General features: G+C 35.7%; 2 protein-coding genes and 1 pseudogene across 2 annotated transcripts; 2 read left to right on the top strand and 1 right to left on the bottom strand.

Annotated features, from left to right (window-relative positions):
* Nucleotides 1-1810: 1810 nt before the first annotated feature.
* LOC100809757 (uncharacterized) lies at nt 1811-5001 on the bottom strand. The gene is made up of 2 exons (XM_006598311.1): nt 4523-5001; nt 1811-4382 (listed from the first exon to the last, which is right to left on the bottom strand). Exons 1-2 carry the CDS (start codon nt 4999-5001, stop codon nt 1811-1813), a joined length of 3051 nt encoding a protein of 1016 aa, XP_006598374.1.
* Nucleotides 5002-8570: 3569 nt separating this feature from the next.
* On the top strand, nt 8571-10568 carry LOC100809219 (L-type lectin-domain containing receptor kinase VII.1-like; annotated as a pseudogene).
* A 2080-nt stretch (nt 10569-12648) lies between these two features.
* On the top strand, nt 12649-13298 carry LOC112999628 (uncharacterized). The gene has a single exon (XM_026125959.2). The coding sequence runs from the start codon at nt 12740-12742 to the stop codon at nt 13001-13003; it is 264 nt and encodes an 87-aa protein (XP_025981744.1). The 5' UTR covers nt 12649-12739; the 3' UTR covers nt 13004-13298.
* The last annotated feature ends 1785 nt before the right edge of the window (nt 13299-15083 follow it).

Here is a 15083-nt window from a genome sequence, read left to right as displayed (position 1 = left end):
CGTGTACGGGGAAGATGGAGACGCTCAGAGGTAAGTAGAAAACATTTGGTAGACTTTGCTGTGACTGCTATTTCAAATGGATTTTTGGAGAAATTTTTGGATCAAAGGGCTGGACAACCCGATGTGAATGAAGCAGAAGCAGTAAAGTTAGTGGCTGATACCGCTATCCGTTGTGTGAATTTGAAACTGAAAGATAGACCAACCATGGCTGACATTGTAGTCAGATTAGAGCGGGCTTTGGCTATTTGTGATTATGATAGCATTTTCAGGGCTTTGGTTTCGAATTGTTAACTCAAAATATGGTGAACCTTCGGGCTTTATCTATGAAAACTAGATCAGCTGAACCTTCGGGCTTATATTCAACTAGATCAGCTTATAGATTGTTAACTATTGCTAACAGAGATGTACCTTAGGCTAATATTTTCAAGACAATTTCGAGGCTTAACATTCCCCCAAGAGCTGTTATTTGAGTTATGGTTTCGGGTGGGAATCTATGAGGTGGAAGCGGGTGGTCGGTCCCCTAGCAGCCTCTCCAGCATCTCACTTCATCCACTTCTGTGAAGGCTTTGGAGCTGGGAGGAATGAAATCAGATGGCCCAGATGGTGGATTGCTTTAACAAGCTCAATTTGGAAGCATAGGAATCTATTCATTTTCCAAGGCAACAGATTTGAACCACCAAAAGTCATGGAAGATGCATTGGTCATTTATCATTTTTTTAGTTCTAAGACATGTTAAATGTGTCTCTGTCTTACACATCAGACATTTTATTTATATGTGATAGACATGTAACAATTTATAGTAATTTATAAACATAATTTATACTACCAGTTAGTATAGTGAAAATTCGTCCTACTAACTAGATAACTTCATTTACGAAATTCATTTCCTAGGCATGTTTATATCATAATCAAATAACTAAAATAGTTAAACTAATCAAACAAATTATCAACAGACCAAATAATTGTTAAATTCACAGAATGCAAACACAAAAGCATAGTCATCATTCATAAGAAAATAGTATTTTTTTGGAGATGCAAACACAACTAAGGTATGTTAAGCATGCAAACTTACAATGAGAGTTGTTTCCTGGTGATGATCCCTCACTTGCTGTAATGGTCCTGTTCCAGAAAAACCCATCAATTAGGAACATGAAATGTCATCTGTGAAATTTCAGACTACAACACACACTAAGCAAAACGACATTTCAAAAGCAAACATAATGTTGACATTACAACTATGAATTTATGGGCGGGGCTAGCTAGTTAATTAGTATTTATTTTATACTACGAAATGAGTGAAAGGAGTATTAATTTATCAAGACACATCAGACTATTATTTAATACTACTACTTTTAGAGAAAAAATATACTTATTTATTCATATAAAAATTAAAGATAAAATCAGTTTTTGTTTTTTATTATACATTTTATTTAGTTTTAAATACTTATATATTTATCATAAATGAGAATAATAATAAAGTCATAATAAAAGTAAATGAACTTAGTAAATATTATGAAAAGAAGTTATGGGGCGGGATATAAAAAGATGGAATCAATTTAGTAACCTATTTTTACTTACTGAACCTAGTTGAACCTAATTTAAATGGAGTATTTAATAATGGTGAAAGTATGAATATTTAGGCAAGAGAGTGGTTATTATAGATTAATTTAGGAAGCGGGGTGTGGGTGAGGAATAATGTCAGTTGTGTTAATGAGCGACATAAGCTGATTGGTGTCATTGGTGACACTATTGTACTCTAAGTAAATTACGCAGTTATGCAGGTTGACATTACCACTATAATGAAAGGCAGTTAGGTGTCGTTATTTTCCCATAGCCCTTCATGATGGTCATGTCTCATTGCATGTTCAACATCATCTTCCTCGGTGGCCTCAATCACAGGTATTTGGTCATTGACAGGTGGCATATCAGTCACATCAAAGGGTGGATAATGACTATAGTCGATCATATCAAATTTTCTGCCTTGTATAACCACGGACCAAGTAGGGTCAGACGGATCTTCAACATAAAAAACTTGCCTGGCCTGCACTGCCATTATAAATGGCTCATCATTGTAACCACCTTTTTTTAGGTCAACTAAGGTAAAGCCCATTTTGTCTTTGCGGACCCCTGTATTCGCATGAACCCATCGACAACTAAACACAGGAACTCTAAATTGACCGTAATCCAGCTCCCATATATCTTCAATGACTCCGTAGTACGGCATTGACGCGTTAATGGGATTGTTATCAGAAACACTACTAAAGTGAGCTGCCTCACCCTCAACACTAACCCCGCTGTTCTGCATGGTACTTCTTTCATCCTGTGACTTTGTGTAGAAAGCATAGCCATTGATATCATATCCCTGCCAGGTGGGCACATTCAGATTTGGGCCAAGGGCTAATAGTCGGAGGGTTTCGGAAGCTATGGCATCGGAAAAAATGCACTGCCTGAACCAGTTGACAAAAGTTCTATTATGTTCCTGCAACAACCTCATCTTGTTCATTCTTGGGTTTTTAGCTGACAATTGGTTTTTGTGAGAATGTAAGTACGACATCACCTCTGCTGTGTTGTTTAACACATATAAATGCGCTTGGGACAGCCTTTGCAAATTCATGGTGACAACATCAAATCCTCGAGTTCCCCTACCTTGACTCGAGGGTTGATGCCGATTTTGAGGAACACCGACTGGTTGTGCGTTAGTTATATAATTTGATGAAAACTCTATTGCTTCTTCAGCAACATATCTTTCAACTATGCTTGCTTCTGGACGATATTGGTTCTTTGTGTATCCTTTCAGCACCTTCATGAACCTTTCAACCGGATACATCCATCGTAAATAAACCGGGCCACACAACCTAACCTCGCGAACCAGATGAACAATTAAATGGATCATTATGTCAAAGAATGAGGGGGGGAAATACATCTCCAATTCACAGACAATAATGGCAGCTTCATTCTCCAAAATATCCAACTGCGATGGGTCAATAACCTTGCTGCATATAGCATTAAAGAAAAAACACAAGCGAGTGATGGTATTACGAACTTTTTCAGGCAAGATTCCACGAATGGCCACTGGTAAAAGTTGTTGCATTAGTACGTGGCAATCATGGGATTTCAGGCCAATCAATTTCAATTCCTTAATTGACACAAGCCTCTTCATATTTGAAGAGTATCCTTGAGGAACTTTGACATTTGCTAGACATTGACAAAAACTTTTTTTCTCAGCTGTGGACATTGTGTAACATGCTGGGGGCAAATATGTCCTAGCACCTCGTAAAACTGGATGTAGTTGCTCCCGTATACCCAACTCAACCAGATCCTGTCGAGATTTTACACCATCCTTTGTCTTCCCCTTAATGTTAAGGAGGGTGCCAATCAAACTATCACACACATTCTTCTCCACATGCATAACGTCCAAACAATGCCGAACATCCAGATTGCACCAATATGGGAGATCGAAGAATATTGACCTTTTTTTCCAAATGTTCTTCGCAGACATGTCCTTTTTTTGTGTCTTACCAAAGGTAGTTTCTATGTCTCTGACCCTTTGGTAAACATCATGAGCAGATAATGGTTCAGGCGCTATTTCAACCTCATTATCTCCATTAAACGCCTTCTTCAAACGCCGATATGGGTGATTTCGGCTTAAAAATCTTCTGTGCCTTGTATACACTGTCTTCTTCCCATGGGTTAGTTGGATGTAACAAGTATTTTTTTCACAAATAGGACATGCATGGTGTCCTTTGACACTGTATCCGCTCAAATTACCATAAGCGGGAAAATCGTTAATCGTACAGAAGAGCATTGCACGCAAGTTGAATGACTGTTTAGCATTTGCATCATACACTTCAACCCCATCAACCCACAGTTTGGTCAAGTCTTCTATCAAAGGAGCCAAGTACACGTCAATATCATTTCCGGGTTGTTTTGGACCAGCTATCATCATAGAGAGCAACATATATTTGCGCTTCATGGACAACCATGGAGGAAAGTTGTAAATCATTAATAATACCGGCCACGAACTATGATTGGTGGTCAAGTTACCAAAGGGATTCATTCCATCTGAGGCAAGCGCAAGCCTTAGGTTTCTAGGCTCTTGTGCAAAAGATGGATACAAGGAGTCAAATGTCTTCCATTGTGTACAATCAGCGGGGTGCCTGATCATACCATCCATTCTTCTTTCATCTATATGCCACCTTAAGTATTTAGAATCCTGTACACTCGCAAACAACCGCTTCAACCTAGGTATTATTGGCAAATACCAACAAACCTTTGCTGGACGACTACTAGCGGTGGTTGAACCTTCAGTACCTTCCCCATCGTTGGCCTTGTACCGTGAAAGTCCGCAAGTGGGGCAGAATCGCATATCCAGAAACTCATTTCTGTAAGAAGGCAATCATTCGGACATGCATGGATTCTTTGGTACTCCAAGCCTACGGGACATAATATCTTTTTCGCCTCGTAGTGACTCTTCGGTAAGCTGTTATGTTCAGGAAACATATTTTTCAATAACAAAACCAACTCTGTGAAGCTTTTGTCACTCCACCCGAATCGAGCCTTTAGGTTAACCAAAGCTAGCACAGCTGATAACCTAGTAAAGCTTTTGCATCCAACATACAATGGCGTATGCGCATCTGTTTGAAGAGCATCGTAAATATCTGCATGACATTCCCGAAAGCCCTCTTGCCCAAGATCACGTATCATGTCTTCCATGAGATCTCCGCTTTGTAGATCAACCGGATGAGGTGGACATGTTGCTGTATGACCAACCAACTCACCATGCCATATCCACTTTGTGTACGTCGGGCTAAAGCCATCACATATCAGATGCGATCTAATGTCATCCAACGAATGACGCCTCCCGTTGACACATTTAACACAAGGGCAGAAAAAGTTGCCATCTGTGGTTGCTGAATGTATTTCGGCAAATGACAAAAACTCTTCAACTCCATGTTGATAAGCTTCGCTTATGCGAGGTGCTGTAATCCAAGATCGGTCCATGCTCAGTGTTGTCTAATACAGAGCATGATGATGGGAGGCAGAACAACAAATGTTGTATATAAGATAAGAAGCTGCAATTCGTCCTTTGCAATCACAGCTTTCCTAAGCCAAATGAACAAACAAACAACAAAATTTAACAAATGGAGAAAAGGTTTAAGAATAACAATGTCCAACCAGATGTTTGGACTTATTGGATAAGAACATGGTAGGGAAGAATGAACATATAATAGGGGAATGAGGTCCATAGCATCAACTTCATATCAGATGAAAAGAAGAGAGGGACGGGGGAAATTTAATCCAAAAACGAGAAAGAGAGGAAATGGATCTACCATATTTACATTTCGTAATGGATTGGAGATATTAGACCTTATATTAATCTGATTATAGAGTGTTGGTAGTGCCAACATATCAGCCATGGCTCAAGGATTGTGCTGTTATTTGTCCTTAAAAGAGATGAAACAAGCGACCAACAATTTTGATGAGCCAAATGTGATAGGGGTAGGAGGGTTTGGAAAGGTTTACAAGGGTGTTATTGATAATGGGTTCAAAGTGGCTATCAAAAGATCAAATCCGCAATCAAGGTCATGTTAGTACACCCTTGAAAGGTAGCTTTGGATACTTGGATCCTGAATATTTCAGGAGGCATCAATTGACCAAGAAATCAGATGTGTACTCATTTGGGGTTGTTTTATCTGAGGCACTTTATTTGAGGAAGGTAGCTTTGGATACTTGAATTCACAGTTATAAGATAGGAGTTATGCTAGTGTCCTTAACCATATCAATTACAACCAACAATAAATTGAAATTTAATTTTTTAATCCAAGTTGCATACTACTGATTATAAGAAAATTAAACACAAAGCTACCAAATTTATTATTTTTCAATATCACATGAACTATACTTAAGCACATAATATACTTTGAAATCAGTAGGTTCAAGTCAATGCTTTCATATCAGAATCAACCCAGAAAAAAATAAAGCAAAACAGCTTGTTCATAGACAATACTATTATGATGATTAAATACAGGATTTTCTGGGACCAGGAGTTCAATTTCCACTTCATATTAGATCAGAGCATATATAACAAGAAAAAAAAAGCTAAAATATTGTCAAAAAGCAACTTATTAAAAAGGTAGTAATCATTTGCTATGTTTAGATATTTAGCGAACTGTATATACCTATATGGTCTTATATATAGCTTGTCCTAAGCACGGGTTAATGAGGAGAGTTATGTAATAATCACCTCAATACTCAATATCAAATTCAAGAGTCAATTGGATTGCTCTGATTAGTCACATTTGTGGGCTTTGTCCATGTCGTTGGATTCACATAGCTAAACTGGCATTCTTCTGCAGGTTTACAGCATCCAGACTGCACAAAACATCCAACAAATTAATGCAAAATCCACAAGGTGTCCAAAATTAAGCATAACATATTGTGTGTCACAATGAAATTCAATCGTAAGACATCCATTAAGTAAAGCAGTCACAATAATTTGCACTTATTATGATTAAACAAATAAATCTTGTACATTGTATAACAGTATATCAATACTATCATATAAGAACATCCTAGTAATATATGAATCATTCATAATTTTATACATCCATTAATATCTTGGTATTTTTGTTCTTATTATTTTTTTTTTTACTCTTTCTAGTTGTTAAAGGTATTAAATAGTAAATTTTTTTTTTGAAATGCAAAGATAATTTATATTAATAAAAAGTACCAGAGGTACTTCAAGATATACATAGAAGGAATCCTGTACTAGCAGGAACAAAAACAAACAATAGACAACAAGCCCCCACCCTGCCCTACAATAGACAACAAGCCCCCACCAAGCCCCCTCTGTTGTACCCTTCTGTTTCTCTTGCTAACTTCAACAAAATGATGGTTTAGAATTAAACTGAAGTTCTTAAATAATTAATAGGAATGAAGATCATTTTAGTAACACTGTATTTATCTGGATCTTTTTCTTCAACATTATCTATATGATTGGTTCAAATATATTATTATTAAAAATCTTGAATTTTGATGGATCACACAGGCCATTTAATAACTCTTTTTGTATATATAATAACTCTTTTTGTATATATATTTAGAAGTAGTACTCATCACCTAATAAATTTTAAACCTTTTCAATCAATGATAAAAATACTGTTAAAAAAACAGTGCCACTAGTATTGTTCATTGAGTGAAAAGCCGACCAAGCAAGTCACACACATGTATAAAAAAACACATGGTATAATGAATAAAAATAGGTCCTGTGATGTATTGAGAAAAGCAAAATAAATTAAGACAGATTCTTACTTTTAAGGGTAGGAAGAAAAAAATTGAATATACTAGTATAGACAGCTTCTTAGTTGTTATTTTATTAATTTTTCATAGTTTAATTAGAGATCATAAAAGAGAATATATAAATTTTAATTCATTTATACAACCTTATAATTTATTAGAGATGTTCCTAAATTAGATTCAAGTTGAAACAAAATTCTTTTTATTTAGATCGACAATTCAACCCTACCAAGTCAGTCTTATAATTTCATAAGTTGCATATAAAATAAATCGGAACCATAGATCATAGACAAATACTGATCTAGAGCAACCTAATCATTTTTAGCATGATGTGATAAGATACTAACTAACATTTACTATAATGAATAATGGATTACCCATAAGGGCTAGCAGCTGAAATCAAGTCTAAGGTTTTTTAACCAAAGTGTTTTGTTCCATTTCAGTTCAGTAATATTTTCTTTAGTTTGCACTCTCTTAATAATAATCACAAGGAGTATTTCAAGCCTCAGTATTTATACAAAGTATTTTTGTGTCTTACTATCTTCATTTCAATCACGTTCGATTAGTAACAGCATTTATGTAAACAACAAGCCAAAAGTTAGGGATATATATTCTGTATTTTTATTAACAGCATTTATACAAACAACAAATGAAAAATCTCTAAGTTAGAGATAAATTCTCTTTTCATTATATAATTACACGAAAAACACAAGAAAAAAATTGAGGTATAGGTTAAATTTTGAAAGGTAAATGGTTTGCATCATGAAGACTATCGGATGAAAGTAACCAATTAAAAGAACAAACAAGAAGTGAATCAAGTATGAAGGAGTGTTCATGGTTGGATATGTTGGGTAAACGATTACTCAGAGGTTGCTTGTTGGGTGTCCACCGAGGAGAGACAAGCAGCAAGAATAAGAGGCTTATACCTCAGAGCAATTTTATGGCAAGATATCAGCTTCTTTGACAAGGAAACCAATACTGGTGAGGTTGTTGGAAGGATGTCAGGTGACACACTTCTTATTCAAGAAGCCCTGGGAGAGAAGGTATTAATGAAAAGCTACAACTACCAAATCATCACTATTTCCTCTACAACAAAATTAAAATAAAAATAAAAATTAACTTTTTCTTTATCCTTTGTGTGATAATACCAAGTAGGAAAATTCATATAGTGTGTGGCATGTTTTTTAGGACGTTTAGTCATAGCATTCATCAAGGGTTGGCTTCTAACCCTTGTCCTTCTATGTTGTATTCCACCTCTTGTAATCTCTGGTTCCATGATGAGCTTTACTTTTGCAAAGTTGCCATCCCATGGACAAGCAGCTTATTCTGAAGCAGCAACTGTAGTAGAGCGCACAATTGATTCAATTCGACAAGTATGCCAATGTTCATAATGGAACTTGTCAATCTTGTTCTTTTACATGTTTGTAGACAGTAGAATATAAAAGATACACATTCCTCCAATGCAGGTTGCATCATTTACAGGCGAGAGTCAAGCTATAGCTCAATACAATCAATCCTTAACCAAAGCTTACAGGACTGCAGTGCAAGATGGAGTGGTTGCTGGTTTAGGCCTGGGGTCAATCCTTAACCAAAGCTTATAGGCCTTGTCAGTCAGGAACCAATACTCTTCAGTTGCAGCATCAAAGAAAACATTGCCTATGGTAAGGATGGGGCAACAAATGAAGAAATCAGAGCTGCCACTGAAGTTGCTAATGCAGCAAAATTCATTGATAGATTTCCACATGTGAGTTCGCACTTTCATATTTTGAAATTTCCATTGTTCTGCCTTTGCAACAATATTAATTTCAAATTTCACAATACGAAGACTACTACAGCATCAGGAACCAGGAAAAGTGAACTGTTTGTGGCTGATGTCAACACCCAGTTGAAGAACAAAAACATCACTACTGATATCAAATAATTATTCAACAGGGAGGATAATAGACAGTGCTAAGATTCTTGCTTGGAGTTTTAGTGATTCAAATTTTTCAATTGGTGATGCATTAGTGACAGAAAATTTGCCTTCATTTGTTCATCATAAAAAGTGGTTTCCTGGAGCACAAGCTTTCGCGGTAGGTGTCACCAGTATTGTGTTTGTGTTAATCATTGGTTTTGGTTATGTCGCATTTTTCGTTCTCCGCAGAAGAAAGACACAAGAAGAAGTTGAAGATTGGGAACTGGAGTATTGGCCTCACAGGATAGGTTTCCATGAGATCGATGCAGCAACAACGGGGTTTTCTGAAGAGAATGTGGTTGCTGTAGGAGGGACCAGGAAGGTATATAAAGGGGTTTTGCATGGGGTAGAAGTTGCAGTCAAGAGAATTCCTCAAGAAAGGGAAGAAGGGATGAGACAGTTTTTGGCCGAGGTTTCAAGCCTTGGCAGAATGAAGCACAGAAATTTAGTAGGATTAAGAGGCTGGTGCAAAAAAGAAAAGGGAAATTTGATTCTAGTTTATGACTTCATGAGAAATGGAAGTTTAGACAAATGGATATTTGAGTGTGAAGAGGGAATGATGCTAACATGGGAAGAGAGGATTCAAGTTTTGAAAAATGTAGCCACAGGGATTCTATACCTGCATGAGGGTTGGGAAGTTAAGGTCTTGCATAGGGACATTCAAGCAAACAATGTTCTTCTTCATAAGGACATGAATGCAAGGCTGGGAGATTTCGGATTGGCTCGTATGCATGATCATCAGGGACAAGTGGTCAGCACAACAAGAGTAATAGGGACACTAGGATACATTGCTCCTGAAGTGATTCAAAGAGGAACAACGTGAACTTTGTTTGATGTGTTTGGTTTTGGAATATTGGTGTTGGAAGTAATTTGCGGACGAAGACCTATTGAAGAACATAAGCCGGGGCTAATTGAATGGCTGATGTCCTTAATGGTGCAAGGCCAATTGCACAGTGCAGTTGATGAAAGGTTGAAGGCTAAAGGGGGATACACCATAGAGGAAGGTGAGAGATTGCTTCATTTGGGTTTGTTGTGTTCACATACAGACCCTAGTATTAGACCAACAATGAGGCAGGTTGTGAAAATTTTGGAGGTGGAAATTGACAGCATTGAGTCTGATGAAGATAACATGGAAATGAGTTTGCTTGGAAAAATAAGATCAGCTACTACGTGGTCTAGAGCTGAATGTGCTTTACCATACAGTGGTTACCCTTCTTTTGATGAAGTTAAGATGTTCAGTTTTAATTCTAGGACTTCTAGAAGTGCCTCAAGTACCTTTCCAGGATCAGAATCAGAAATCACCAGTATTAATATGTAACCCCCATAGTTAGTTGAATAATTAGAGAGTTAGTTAGGGGATGAGTTGAAAAGGGGTTCAGAGGGAGATTCAACTCTTTCCATCACTACTCATAACATTTCATACAAGCTACTGCAACTACCAAAATGTTTCATCTTAACGGCAATTATAAAATAAATCAATTTACTTATGTAATTCATCAAATAAAACTTTTACAAACAACATACTTATATATAATTTATTCTCCAGTTTATTCAATTACAGACACAACTAAACATGAAGACAGTAAATCTGAAGCTCAAATTAAATATCATGGGTTTCATCAAGTTCAGTGTACTAACTTAAACCAAACACTCAACGAAACTGATAATGTGGCACAGGATGACACACCACTGATGAAGGATGGCAGCAGGCTGTTCCCGAAAGTCGTTCACTCACTGCCCGCAAGTCAGCTTCATCAACGAGCCCCACATAAACCCCACTGAAACGCAAAAAAAAAAAAATTTACAACCCATAGCTGCAGATTACATAAGAAGGTAGACAAAAATCGTACTTTCTCTCACAAAACACACAATGTATCTTACCTTATGGAACCAGCTTATCTTCCTTAAACAATACAATGTAGACCACGATGAAGACAACCAACAACAACCAAGGGCCTGAGACGAAAACGAAGCAGAATCATAACATGAATGAAGGAATATAACACATGCAAATGAAGGGATACACAAAGAAGAGCTAAATGCACCCATACCTTTGTCGGCGGCGGCTTCAAACGGAACGAGACGCAACGGACACGAGATGGTGGTTGTCGGAGACGATGGTCTTTGTCGGAGAAGATGCTCTGTGTAGCTAGGGCGCCAAAGCAATAATGAGTAGTCGAAAAAATGGAGAAAAGAAGTGATACTGCGCGCCAACATAAGAGATAGTAAGAAGCACGTGTCGTAAACGTGATACAATTTAGGATACAACGACGGGTCCTACCAAAGACCGTCTTTGAATGACAACAACAACAACCACCAGGGGGCCGCCACGTGTCTATACTAAACATACAACGACGGCTCTTCGGGTAAACCCATCTTTGTATGTTAACGCATTAAATCACGTGCAATCCACGTGTACCACAAACAATACGAAGACGGGTGTTGCGGTAGGACCGTCTTTGATGACGTGTTTATACTGTAACCATACAAAGACGGGTGTTAGCCAAAAACCGTCTTTGTATTTTAACGCCTCCAATCACGTGGCCTACACGTGAAACCACCAACAATCCAAAGACGGGTATTTGGATAAAACCGTCTTTGGATTTTAAATCCTCAAATCACGTGGCTGCCACGTGAAAGTACTTTAAAAACAACGACGGTCTCGCCAGTGAACCGTCTTTGTATACTCGTCGGCCCACTCAAATGCTTGCCACGTGCTACCATTTACGATACAAAGACGGTTCTTTCCACAAAAACCGTCTTTGTAACTTACCCAGCTAAATACGAATCGCCACAACAGCTGGATGTCTACGACGGGTAGCGGCAAACGTCGTCGTTCTGAAGCCCTTAATTACGGATATGCCACTGGTTGAGCTTCTACGACGTTTCTTTGAAACCGTCGTTGAATTGCTGACGTAGTAAGCTGCTTTTGTAGTAGTGGCATTTGCATTTTGCAGTGTTATTTTTTTCTTCTAATTTGCTATAAATTTGTTACAACTATCATCAAAGGACGGAAAACATTGTAAATTTCACATGAACTTAAATTACTAAGACGGACTGAAGCATTCAAAATCTGTCAAGGCAACTAATGAAGTTTACCCTTAAACTTCCAAATTGGACAAGTTATTACGTGTTTAAAGGGACTCAGATCAATTCTTCTCTCTTTGAAAATAAAAATCTGATTTATATTTATATATGATCAAATGTTAAAAAACATTGATAATTTCACGATTATTTAAATTATTAAGACCAAACTTGGACATTCAATATTTCAAACCGCATCTATTATGTTTCGTGTGGTTATGAAATTAGGGCATGGAGTTATGCATGAATTACATGGTAGTTACATTGTCTTTGCAGCCTGCATATATTTGAGTGCATATAAATAAATTGCATCGTCCTTTTTATCTCCAAAGCACATACAAAACAATATAGTTTACACAGCACATCGTTATACATCTCAGTACGTATTCATACTACACAACAAAAATGAATACCTTAGGCGACGACATGCGTTACTCAGGAGATTCTGAAAACAAAAGGGGTTCCCAGTCTACACAAGTTACTGGGATAAAGTCTCCTCCCACACTAGCTGGTGACATGAGCTACGCCGATAGTTCAAAAGACAAAAAAGGTCCCAAGTCTTCTGGAAATGGTACTCAGACACATGAAGATGTTTCCATGCGTGACAAACTCAGCCATACGGATGATTCTAGGAAAAAAAATGGTTCTAAAAAAAGTCAAAGAAGATAGATATCAAGGGCTTTGTTGGATAAGAAAAGAAAATAAGAAGGAAAAATGAAGTTTGTTTAAACATGTCTGAAACTTTATTTTAAAAATCCCATGTTTGTTTCCAACTTGTTTAGATTCTGGTGTGTATGTACTAAGTACATAGGAATTTAGATAGATAAATAAATAACCTTTTTAATAGTGTGATTCATGTAGTCAATCTTATATGGAAGATAAGGTTTTACTGTTGTTGCATAATAGGCTGTGAATTTTCTATTCATAAGTTCTCTTTAATTTCTCTGTAAAAAAATATTTATGTTTAATGGTTTATTAATAAAAAATCTTATAATTAAATTTCAAAAGTTAATTATGAGTTGAAACCCGGTCCAACTGATAAGATTGATGGCAATAAATGAAACCCGAGCTAAAGTATTTTGTTAATGATTTTTTAGTGGTGAATAAATTGTAAGTGTTTAGTACTAGTTCAAGTAATCAAATATTCAAGAAAAATCTTCAATGACTCAAAAGGTTCAAATCAGGTGGTGTAGTGCATCTACATAAATACTACTGTTAGATCAAAGGAATATTTATAGTCCTTAAAATTTTAATGACAGTAAACAAAATATGAGAACTTAGTTGTATATGACTATTTAAATGTGGTTTTTGTCCTATACATGCCCTTTCTTAATGTATATATAATATACTAGGATTGTCTGGCAAACCTTCAGTTTGTTCAATTGCTTTGTTTGGATCCTCCTCGCTAAAAGCTTGAACAATAGCTGTTTTGTTCTTGAAAGGCATCTTGATGGCTCAAGTATATTTTTCTTTCCTTAGAAAGTAATGTTTATTTTTAATTTCTATAAAAAAATTGCCTTGTTTTACTCTCTCTTCTATAAAAAACTTGTCATCTGTAGTCCCTATTTTGCAAATAAGGAACATATTATTATTTTTAAGGACAAGAAACACATAAGATATGTAGATTTCTATAAAAGAGAGACCGAAAAAAGATAATTAATTCTTTGCAAAGAATTAAATACAAAATTATCTTATCTAGAGGGACTAAAACATATATAATCATAAATTTGAACTCATCAAAAAAGAAATTGTTTATAATTTTTAATATATTACAATTTAATTCTCTGTTACGATAAAAAAAAAATGAAATTATTCAACACGTACACTACACATTTTTAAACAACATGAAAGTGACATAAATGTAAAAGACAATAAAATAAGTCATGTTTGAAAAAAAATTAAAAAATTGAAGTTATAAATTTTTTTAGGAGTTCACGAAAAAAAGAAAAAAAATATAGTTTACCACTATTAATTCAAGAGTCGTAGGATAATTTATGACTTATTTTTTTGGAGGTATTAATTTAAATTTTATCTCATTTGATAATTTTGAAAAAAAAAAATTATCCCGTCTCTGTCCTTTCACGCTACATTGCTGCTTTAACTGCTGATTGCAGCATGGGTTAATAATGGTTAAGCTGAGTTTTATGAGGTAAACGATATTCTTTATTTTAATTGATTACCTCCGGTTATTAAATTACAACAAGGTAGTCTATCTCTTATGTAAAAACTTAAGGCTTTTCTGTTAATTCGATTACACATTAACGTTAATGATTTAAATTGATGTTAAGCTTTGCCCATAACAACTCTGAAACAAAATAATAAATTAGACAATCGATTTAATCGATTATTACTTTATGACTTTGAAAAAATATAAAAGGAAATATGACACATCTCACTCATATGTTTCACACGAAAGATAGGAAGATTTTTATGCATGTTTTGAGGATTCTAAAGTTGTTATTAGTCCAGAAAAAATTGATTATTTTTCACTGAATTTTTGTAGTTTTGTTTATTTTAACTGTTAATTATTTACGTATACATGACTTTAAAGAGGTATTTAGTATATGGAATCCTTTTTCATCCCAAAGAATCATGTTTTCCTTATAAGAAGAATGCCAGCAGTGCTCTGTAACACTTTTCCTTAATTACTCTTTCTATGCTTGACCAGAACTCATTGAAAAACATTAATTTTATTAAATTTTGTTTCTCATTTAATATACATCAGCAGAGAATTATTAAACTAAAAACA

This window comes from Glycine max, chromosome 15 (genome assembly GCF_000004515.6).
Source record: "Glycine max cultivar Williams 82 chromosome 15, Glycine_max_v4.0, whole genome shotgun sequence".
In the NCBI taxonomy this organism is placed as follows: Eukaryota; Viridiplantae; Streptophyta; class Magnoliopsida; order Fabales; family Fabaceae; genus Glycine; species Glycine max.
Note: the sequence above shows the minus strand (reverse complement) of the source record. Positions and strands in the feature narration are given on the sequence as shown.